The 11,175-nt window shown below is 43.6% G+C and overlaps 1 protein-coding gene across 1 annotated transcript; it reads right to left on the bottom strand.

Moving 5' to 3' along the window:
- Positions 1-361: 361 nt before the first annotated feature.
- Positions 362-9,786, bottom strand: Dspp (dentin sialophosphoprotein). The gene is made up of 5 exons (NM_010080.3): positions 9,721-9,786; positions 6,406-6,481; positions 5,507-5,593; positions 4,411-5,352; positions 362-3,630 (listed from the first exon to the last, which is right to left on the bottom strand). Exons 2-5 carry the CDS (start codon positions 6,460-6,462, stop codon positions 1,879-1,881), a joined length of 2,838 nt encoding a protein of 945 aa, NP_034210.2. The 5' UTR covers positions 6,463-6,481; positions 9,721-9,786; the 3' UTR covers positions 362-1,878.
- Positions 9,787-11,175: the final 1,389 nt, after the last annotated feature.

The raw sequence follows: 11,175 nt of genomic DNA, 5'->3' as shown, positions 1-11,175 counted from the left end.
GCTATGAGCCAATGTTCAAGGCATACTGCTAAGTTGACATGTAAAATGAGTGCATTGTGTGTGGTACAATACCACAGACTTCTTAAAGGTGAACATAGTCATACAATATTTCTGGAATATCTGTAAAACATTAGTAAGAGGAATTGCCTCTAGGAAAAAGAAATTGTGGGTTGGATGACAAAGGTTTAGTATTATGTGTACTGTTTTTAAGTAGTATTTGAAGTTTGTATTTTGTGTTCACAAATACCTATTTTAATAAGAATGGCTAAATATGTGTAAGAAGTATAATCTTACACACCAGATTTTACAATGGGGGAGGGGACAATGTTTGCAGACTATGAATGAAGAATTTACTCAGTGAGCAATTGTATAAATAGATGTTTATTATAATACTGAAGTTCATTATCTCTTCCTTTACATTTCTTACACAGTTTACGATGAGTTTTCTACCCATGGCTTTAGTGATCACAACCTCGATGAGTGGGTGTGGCGGGTTACTAGAGGCAGGTGCTTCATAAGTTACAGCAAACAAAGGAGAGTTTGGGGTCTAGTAGAAGGCAAAGACTGAACCTTTACTTTCTGGTGAGGGGTCTGGAGTCACGTCACAGCTGTGGCAGCTCAGAAGCCTGGAGCTTTACAGTGTGGGCGTTACAACGCGTTTACAGATAGCAGCGTGTGAAAGCCTCAGCAATATTCCTTAACTCAGAAACTCTCACAAAAGGAGGTGAGCACCTGAGAAAAGAAACTCTTCTGAAACTCTGGGTAAAATAAGCCTAAAATGAGAATAGAGTAGATTATCATTATAATGTATTTAATAGTTTCTATTTAACCCAAATTTGGCATAACTGCCTATGTGGGGAAATAGGGAAATGACAAAGGAAAACCCTAAATCTTCAAAAATATCCTTAAGGCTTGAGGGTTAAGGTTTTCTTGAGACAATCCCAGTTCACACCTCCTGTCTTGGTGTGGTTTATTCTCATTACCTCTCTTGCTTTCAGAGGAGCCCTAGAGCCCAAACAGGGTCCCACTCTTGTCACGCACAGCCTTACAACTCTTGATTAAACTGTTTGAGCTGTGATTCGAAGAAAACTAATAACACAGTGGTACATGGAGAGCTCAGAATATGATCCCACCTCCCGAAATCATCCATCCGTGTTGCTCGTTTATTTAAGGTTTGAGGGCCACTGCTGGAAGGGAGACACTGTTCAAAGTGCAGGGGTTGGGGACTTAGTACATATCCATCCCATGCAGAAATTTAACCGCATGTGTCAGATCCTGCCCAAGCCATCCTTGGGGCTCTTTTCTCATTCATTCTTCGGAATTTTCATAATGTATAGCTATTGTCTCATCACAAAGATTATCTCAGCACCTTGGATAGGGCCAGTAGTTGCAGCGGTGTTTTGATTATGCCCTAAATGTAATTTTCCCCGGAATAAATAAATGACAGAGTAGTTGAGTTGAATGTCACAGAACAGCATTACTCACTGCACAACATGAAGACTAGCTCTCTGGTGCCCGGAGCACTGAGGGAGGAGGCTGCAGCAGGCTGTGACATTGCTAGCTCTGCTCTTTAAAGCACCCGCCATTCAAATCGAAGCTATGTGTCTTAGTGATTTCTTCAGTTCCTGTTAAAGTATTGTTTAGATTTATCCTTTTAAAAATATTTTCTGAACATGAATATATTTTAACACACATGTACCAAAGGTGGTACACCCAGATTCTCTCTGAGAGAGCTGGAGCTCGGCTCCACTCCCTATGAGCTCCATGGGTTCCACACAGTCTGCACATCTCTCCTGTCATCATTGGGTTAGGAACCTTCACTGCCTTCCCATCACTCACCAAGAGGTCACACAGAGGATATCATGGGTTCTCTCTGATCTAATCATCACTGGTTGAGTGGTTACTGTCACTGCCTTCACTGTCACTGTCACTGTCACTGTTGCTGTCACTGTTGCTGTCACTGTTGCCATTACCAGACTTGCTGTCACCATCACTGCTGTCAGAACTGCTATCCTTGCTGTCACTGTCACTGCTGTCACTGCTGTTGCTGCTGTCGCTGCTGTCACTGCTGTCGCTGCTGTCGCTGCTGTCACTGCTGTCGCTGCTGTCGCTGCTGTCACTGCTGTCACTGCTGTCACTGCTGTCACTACTGTCGCTGCTGTCACTACTGTCACTGCTGTCACTACTGTCGCTGCTGTCACTGCTGTCACTGCTGTCACTACTGTCGCTACTGTCACTGCTGTCACTACTGTTGCTGCTGTCACTACTGTCGCTGCTGTCACTGCTGTCACTGCTGTCGCTACTGTTGCTACTGTCACTGCTGTCGCTACTGTCACTACTGTCGCTGCTGTCGCTACTGTCACTGCTGTCACTACTGTCGCTGCTGTCACTGCTGTTGCTGCTGTCGCTGCTCTCACTGCTCTCACTGCTGTCACTACTGTCACTACTGTCACTGCTGTCACTACTACTGCTGCTGTCGCTGCTGTCACTACTACTGCTGCTGTCGCTGCTGTCACTACTGTTGCTGCTGTCACTGCTGTCACTACTGTCACTGCTGTCACTACTGTCACTGCTGTCGCTGCTGTTGCTGCTGTCGCTGCTGCTGCTGCTGTCACTGCTGTCACTACTGTCACTGCTGTTGCTACTGCTGCTGCTGTCGCTGCTGCTGCTGTCACTGCTGTCACTGCTATCGCTGCTGTCACTGCTGTCACTGCTGTCGCTGCTGTCACTACTACTGCTGCTGTCGCTGCTGTCACTACTACTGCTGCTGTCGCTGCTGTCACTGCTGTCACTACTGTCACTGCTGTCACTGCTATCGCTGCTGTCACTGCTGTCACTGCTGTCACTGCTATCGCTGCTGTCACTGCTGTCACTGCTGTCACTGCTGTCGCTGCTGTCACTACTACTGCTGCTGTCGCTGCTGTCACTACTACTGTTGCTGTCGCTGCTGTCACTGCTGTCGCTGCTGTCACTACTGTCACTACTGTCACTGCTGTCACTGCTGTCACTACTGTCGCTGCTGTCACTGCTGTCGTCACTACTGTCACTGCTGTCTGATTTGCTCTCACTGTCACTGCTGTTGTCATGGTCACTGCTGTCAGATTCGTCCTTGTCCTCACTCTCGCTGTCACCATCACCATTACTGTCACTGTCACCATCACCATTACTGTCACTGTCATCTGTATCAGATGAGTCATCACTGCTATCGTCTTCTCCCGCATGTGAGTCACTGTCATTGTCATCATCACTTGATTCATCAGATGTGTAAGAAGCATCTCCACGGCTGCCACTCTCATTGGCGCTTTCAGAGTTAGTGTCACTTTCGTCACTTCCGTTAGATTCGTCGCTGCTCTTGGGATCATCTCCTTGCATGGACTCGTCATCGAACTCGTAACTGTCATGCCCATCACTATTGCTGCTGCTACCTATCCTGCTGTGTCCCAGGTTACTGTGGGCAGCTGATTTCTCAGCAGTGCCTTGAGGCTTGTCAGACTCCCCTTGCTTTGGGCTATTCCTTTTGTCCAGCTCCACTCCTTGGTGTCCATTGCTATCTTTACTTCCACTGAGTTTCCCAGATTCTTTGGTAATAATACTTTTGTTGCCTTTGTTGGGACCTTCAGTTTCTATTCCCTGTGGAACGATATAAAGAAGAATGGATAATTAGTGAATATTTGCTACAAAACATCATGGTCTGAGGAGAACTGTCTCAGGAAGTGACCTTAGGAACAGGAGTATAGGCTGTCAGTGCAGTGATTCATGCACGCCTGCTGATCTAGTACTTGAATGCAAATGTGCTCTGTATCAGGGTTTGGATCCTCTAATAAGCCATCCAGGTTTCTAACTCATAAGGGCTTGAAGCATAATAATGAAAGTGTCATAGTGAAGCTGGTCATTCTGTGTGATGAATGTAAACTAATAAAATGTCTTACAAAGACATCATGGAACCGTTATGCAGCTTGACTTCTAGCATTCTGACTAATTTTACAGAAGTTTGTGAATTTTTAAAAATTGTCCTATATCAGAGACATATTGGAGAGGTGGCTCAGGGGTTAAGAGCACTGACTGTTCTTCCAGAGGCCCTGAGTTCAATTCCCAGCAATCACATAGTATCTCACAGTCATCTAGAATGGGATCTGATGCCTTCTTTTGGTGTGTCTTAAGACAGCTACAGTATACTCATCTATACATAAAATAAAATAAATATATATTTTTAAATTGTCCTACATGAAAGTCTATAAGAATTCCAGCCTTTTCATTAGAATACTCAATGTAACTAAAATAGAACCCAGATGCTTAGCATAGTACTTTTATGCTTGTTTGGGGTTTTATCTCTCGTGTTTGTCTGGAGTTATTTGGTACAGCCATCACAGTATGGAGGGAAGAATGGAAGTCGCCGCCCTCTAAACTTACCTGATCTTGGCTCTTCCCAGAAGGACATGCTTCTGACTGGCTGATGATCCCACCCTCTGCATCTCGGGTGTCTTTGGGGCTGAGCTTTTGGTTGTCCTGCGTTGCCTGGGTACTGTCGCCTTCTTCAACACCGTTTTCCTCACTGCTGTTGTCTCCATTGTGTCCATTTGGGAAGCCTTCTTGTTCTTTAGAATCATCATCTTCAGTACTAACTGAACTCTGACCTCTGTGGTCAGTGTTTCCCCCATGAGATTGGCCCCCCTGGCCCTTAGTGCCATCATGGCTCTCCCTTCCATCTCCTGCTTCTGCACCCTCACCATCACCAGAGCCTGTATCTTCATCCTCCTCTACCCCGTTCCCGCTAGGACTCCCATCAGTATCATCCAAACCTGCATCTTCCCCGATGCTTGGTGTCACCTCAGTCCCCTGGTTCTCACTCCCCAGCCCTTCTCTCTGAGGCGTCGTTTCATGTGTAGCAACCCCACTCCCGTGTATTCCAGCCTCATGGTTGGTGCTATTCTTGATGCTAGCTTCTGGAGGCTCATTTTCCTGGACAAGGGTCGCATCTCCATTCTGGCTTACATCACTAGCACCTCCAGATTTTGTATTCTGACCAGCCTGTCCGTGGACACTGCTCTCTGCTTCCTCCGCATTTTCAACGATGCCTACCTGGCTCCTGATGCCATTTGCTGTGCTGTTCTCTCCTCTCGCATGTACCCCATCATGACCGTATGTTTCTATGTCATTGTGTTCTTCAGCAGTGTTCCCCTGTTCGTTTACTAAAATGGGCTGAGTAGGAAAATCCTTCCCTCCTACATGTATTGACTCGGAGCCATTCCCATCTCTTTTGTAACCATCCTCGCTAAGTACCTGCTCTCCTATCTCACTGCCATCTGGGGAGTCGTTGCTGTTGCTAGTGGTGCTGTTGATAGATAACTCATTCTGAAAAGGAGACACAATTGAAAGTCAGTTGTGGCTATCATTTTCAAATAAGGCCAACTGAAAAAAAAGGGTGGATATTTTAGAGAAAGTGGTAAAGTGTAAAAGGGCCTTGAAAACAGAAAAAGAAAGGACCATTCGTATTTCTGTCTTTTACCTGTGCTGCAGTTCCTGGATGTGTTAGAAGAGGCACAGCCACAGAGTTTTCAACAATGTCTCTTTCCAGTGGTACTAACTGGGGAACCTGCAGAGGTTGAGACACAGATATTATATGAAGGTCAGATCGCACTCTGATCGTGTAGAGAAGAGAAGGAGCCTGCTGCGGTGCTTATGTGGGGTTTCAGGCAGAGAAAGTGAGGATTTTTATAATGTTGTTGTCGATCAGCCCCAAACCCCTAAAGCAACATGAGAGTGGACCACTGGAGAAGCAGCCCCGGTAGCTGATAATTCTCACCCTGCAAGAGTGAGCTCGGAGTGCTTACAAAACTTCTCAAGTACAGGAACAACCCAGAATCTGGTTATGTGACGCCCTGTGACAATGTTAGATGTGGAAGCCAGCTGATGAAATGACAAACAGATCGACTTTCTTAATGTTTCTGCCTTTGTACTTGTTCTGATGCTCCAGATTTCCCACAGTGAACACACAAATGCACACATGAAACATTGAAAGATCTGACTTTTAGCTCCTGTTCTTTCTTCAGTTTTTTCCCAAACAGAATACAGTGTGTTGACATTACAGTGGAATTCGTGTGGAATGAAGCAGACAAGCTTCATGACTTTGGAGCACTGAATTAATTTGGATAAACTTTAAAAAAAAAGGGTCATTCTTTCATTAGGATGTTTCAACAGGAATGGAGGGAGCATGCATTGGTGCATGTGTTTGCCTTCATCGAGACCCCATATGATATCACATAATAGCTGCAATGCAAATCTTAACATTTCTATTAAGTGTTTAGACTCAACTTCTCTGTAAAACCATAAGGAAATATGTACATTTCAACATTGGGTTGAAAGATACAGCAAAGTAAGAAGGCTTGATTGGGAAGATGCACTTACCGGAATGGCCCAGGCAGTTGCCCAAATGCATATATATATAATTATCTTCATTTTCATTATGAGTAGTAATCAATGTCTGTTTAGAACAAAGAACACCACAAAACGGGTCATAAGATGAAAGATGACAGCCACAGTACCCCAATATTTTGGTCTTACATTTGGCCCTTTTCTAGGACAAGGAGAAAGTACTAATGTGAGAAAACACCCCAGGTTCCAGAATAAACCTGGTATGTGGGGGCCTCAGCATGCTCAGGACTGTCATGGCTTCTGACTTTACCTGCCTGTGGAAGCAACAGCCATGAAGATACAGAGTACATAGCTCGTGGCTCTGGCCCTATGCTGTTATCCATGAGGGTAACGTCTCTCCTGGGCTAGCTTTAAGCATCATTAACTAAAAGTAGATTTAAATGATAAAGCACTTGTAATTTCCCACCTGGTCTATATAGAATTGGGCGTTATCCCAGTAAGAGGAAGAAATCTTCCTCTTACAGTGTTTAAGGAAGAGAGAGTTTAGGCTAGGAGAGAGAACACAGGATTTGGTTTCAGATCCCTGAATTCAAATCCTTCCCCTGCTATCTGCTCTCTGAGCTTGGGCACTTTCAATAGCTTTATTGGGCTTTTGTTTCCTCAGTCTGGAATAATAACTCTGTAGCTCAGAATATCCTAGGGGTTGGCAGAAGAATCACCCCTGAGAAGCTTTCTGAAGGCATCTTTAGCTCCCTTCCTCACACAGCAGCAGCTTGTGCACCCTCCGCTCGCTCGATGCTGGCAGCACATTGCACTGTTTTGAAGTTGCCTAGCTACCCCATCTTCCTCCTCACTGGCATCAGGTCCCGGAGCCCAGGCCAGCATCTTGATCATCAGTGTCTTCTGAGCAAAGCAAAGGTCACCTTGCAGAGCCTGCTGCTGAACAAGCACTCCTGAGGACAAAGGACACCCCACCCTTACCCGGGCACTATGCAGTCTCGGACTGAGGGAGGAGCTGAAGGAGAGAGGCTTCAAGAGTGAAATCTTTCACCCTTTGCAATGCAAATTCACAGAATCAGATACATATTTTTCATACATTGGAATGGAGCCTGTAAAACTATAAAAATCTATGTGAATCAAAACTTCAGGTTCCCATTTTCTAAAACTAAATTTATTTGTATCATGGTGTTTTACTATAGAAAGAATTGTTTTCTCCTATCTTGTGACCTTCCACAAGAATTAATGATTACCATCTTGCACATCATAAAATGTCCTTGATTAAAATCCAAGGTTAATAGGGGAATAGAATAAAACATCAATGAATATATATTGTTTATTACTTGACAGAAGTGAGAACACAATTCTAGGATCTCTGAAAAAGATGCTTCACCCTTCCTTATAGCTGTCAAGAGAAAGCTAAGAAAAGCTGGGGTCCCTTCAATTATTCTACAAACTAAAATGAGGTGCCTTGAGACAAAGCCCCAGGGCCAGGAGTTGAGGTGAAGGCCATCTGTCTACCAAGCCAAGCTTATACTTGAGCTTGGCAACTCTAAACCGAGTGTGAACTGGGGATCCCTGGTCCTGGAAAGGTACCTGCAATAAAGTCCAGACAGACAGACAGACACACACACACACACATATAATTTCTAAACTGAAATCTGACCATCTGAGACTTCCTGTCTCCCACCATCCACCTTCCATCCCTCCTTACACACACACACACACACACACACACACACACACACACACACACACACACACCACATTTCCACTCCAGCACTGACATATATGATACTTGCACCTGTTGGCAAGGCAGGTCAACCATATCAAAGACCCTGGTGGAAATAACCAGTCATTAGAATTGAGGCTCCTTTAAATTGTCCCATTTATTGCCCCACACTAGATGAAATGTATGAATAGCCAGTTAGAATGAATATATCACTCACTAAGAAGACCAGGAAACGCAAAGCCTCATTGTGAGGGCCTTGTTGGAATGCCTGAGGTAGACTTAAACTACCCGAGCTATCTTCACAGCGCTTCTGACAGCCTGCACCCGACCGTGCAAGCCCAAGTCAGACCAAATCCCAGCAAGGAGAGGAAAGCTGGACATGAAGAACAATTAACAATAGGTGGTGGGAAAAAAGGAAAGGCAGTGTTCTCCAAGAATGTAGCCCCTGGTAAGGCAACCAGAACCCAGCAGATGGCCACACAGCTGAGTACATTTGAGGAGCACAAACTGGTGTGCATGGCTCTTGTTTTGTTTCTTTACAAAAAGAGCACAAAGTTGTGTGAGTAAAGAACAAAGGCAGATCTGGGGAGAGCAATCAGAACATACCACACAAATTTCTCAGGGAATGAATAAAAATATTTTAAAGATATTTACAATACAAGTTATCTATTTTTTCTTAAATCAAAACCATTCAAAGTGACCACATTCAAATTTCCACCTCAATTTTTGCCAACTTGAGGCAATATGTCTTTGTTTTCCTAAACCTATTATCATGAAATTTGGAGCTGAAAAATCAGCTTGACAGATCTGTGTGTTTTCTACATAAAACTGTTTGAGCGTCTACTTTTAGAAACTTCACATCACATGCCAGAAAATTACGCTCCCAGATCCTAAGTTGACTCTGAGTCAAGATACTAAGTTTAAATGGAGATTTATTTATTAGGTCCAGTCAGTGAACATCGGAAGATTAATATCAGGCAGATACTGAGCCCTGGGAGGAACCACAATTCTTTTCGCCATAGAGCTTTAATCATAAACACTAGGCAGACCTTGAAATCATGAAGAGCCATGATTAAATCAAACCCCCAAACCCAGCTTATCTCTCAGGAAGAGCTGGTGTTTGGACACTGCATCATCCATGTCTCTGTCTCGAAGAGGAAGACAGTGTGTGATTCTCATTTGTTAAATCCCAACACTCCCAACATTCCAAGGACAAGGCTGTAAAACACCTTTGACTAGGTTTATAGCTCTTAAAAGTATTTTCCTGAATGAAAATAACAAAAATAGAGCTATAGAGAACTATACATAAAACCCTTCAGGTACTGTTTTTTTTTAATTAATACAATTAGAATGTTTGTTTCATCTTAGGTTTTTCCTATAGGAGATAAAGTCTCAACAATATACTGGGGCAAAATCAGTTCTGCTCCCCAGTGATTCGTCGTCTTATCAGATGGTCTCATCAGATGGCTTAGCACCCCTTCCTGAATCACACATTATCTTTAATATATAGTGTAGACCTGAAGAGTTAAAAACTTTATCCCAAGTCACCCTCATCTCTGCAGCTGGAGATTCTCTCAACAGGAGACAGTTGGCTCCTGGCAGGAGGGAGTCCATCTTACCTTCAAAGCCTCCGAGGGGACTTTGAAAATCCAGATTTCCTTATCTCTCTTTCCAGGCTGAGAGTGGCACACTGTCCTGGGCTTTTTGCGTGACAATTTTGTACCTGCTGAAATTTAAATTCAGTTTGATAATTTTCTCAACCAATCACTGCTTAGGATCCCTGATGTGGGGGTTTAAAGAGTCAGTGTGCCTATGAGGCTGTAATAACGCCCCACTCCCTCGCTCGCCGGTACGTTGGCTCACTGAGACCTTTGGTTCCAAAAGGACTAGACTTACTTTCACTTAATTAAATAGCTCCTGGAAGACTGTTTTGTGTCTTAAATATAGATAATCAGTGTGATATATCTGAAAAGAGCCACTTAGACTCTGTCACCCTGCATTTCTCCTCTTGCTTAGGTCGGCAATCTAAGAAAACTCTAGGTTTCTCTAGTAAATACGACTGGCTATTTAAGACCCCTATCATTCCTGAGGTACATATTAAAGTTGGTGCGCTATAATTCAAGCGGCTGTCCGCATGCAACAGTCTTGACACTGCCTAAGGGATCTTTAAAAGAATTTATAAACAGTAACTTCAGGAAACCTTTCTGATTTAATCTAAACACTGACATAAAGGTTTTGGGTTTTTCTTTATAATCTATTAATTTAATACAAACTAAATTTAAAAATAGCTGTTCCAAAGGTGAAACATGGTGTAAGGTATCTATGCGTAAGTACAGAGTGCACACACACACACACCACAGACACAGCTTTCATTCTTTGCTCCACTATATGTGTAAACTATAGAGTACAGAATAGGAAAACAGGCTGTGCTTCCAGAAAGGAAAAAGTACTTGCCTGAACCCATCATTCTCTCGAGCCCTGGATATACAAGATGATCCCTGAGCCATTTCTCTAGCTTATGAGCTCCACACTAGGCAATTGGAGTCTCTGTGTACCAGCTTAGGGATGTGTCCATGTTTTTATGTCACACTACTGAAAGATGTCAAACACATATGATCAGAAATATTAAATCACTATCCAGCAACAGCATCTTCAGAGCTTTATACTGAGAGAATTAAACAACATATTCATGTAGGTAGGGATTGGACAGGTTCCAGTGATAGGAAGGGAGTTTCCTCGAAGCTGCACTTCCATAGTAAACACTTTGCTATTATTTACACTGCATGGTTCTTGGTTCTTTGAGCATCTTAAAGGGCCAATCATATTTAAGAATGCCACTTTCCTCAGGAATTGCCTTCCTCTTCCTAACTTGGTTGTAATAGCAGATTTGAACAGCTCTCCAGACCTGATGGAGAGTTAAGAAGATCTTCGGTGTCTAAACAGAAGTGCTTGATAGCTGTATTAGCACACAACACTCTCCAACTACACAAAGAAACATTTGCTAAGAGCATTTGGGACCTTCACTAAGACAAACATTTAGGGTCAAAACTAAATCTGCTTAAACGTAATGTTTT

This window comes from Mus musculus, chromosome 5 (genome assembly GCF_000001635.26).
Source record: "Mus musculus strain C57BL/6J chromosome 5, GRCm38.p6 C57BL/6J".
Taxonomy (NCBI): Eukaryota; Metazoa; Chordata; class Mammalia; order Rodentia; family Muridae; genus Mus; species Mus musculus.
The sequence above is the reverse complement of the archived record's forward strand: the minus strand, read 5'-3'. Positions and strand labels throughout refer to the sequence as shown.

Coding starts and splice junctions, on each gene's coding strand:
- Dspp (NM_010080.3), bottom strand. CDS start 6,462: ATGAAAATGAAGATAATTATATATATATGCATTTGGGCAACTGCCTGG. Junction 5,594..6,405: donor CAACTGCCTGGGCCATTCCG/GTAAGTGCATCT, acceptor CAACCTCTGCAG/GTTCCCCAGTTAGTACCACT. Junction 5,353..5,506: donor ATCCAGGAACTGCAGCACAG/GTAAAAGACAGA, acceptor TCTCCTTTTCAG/AATGAGTTATCTATCAACAG.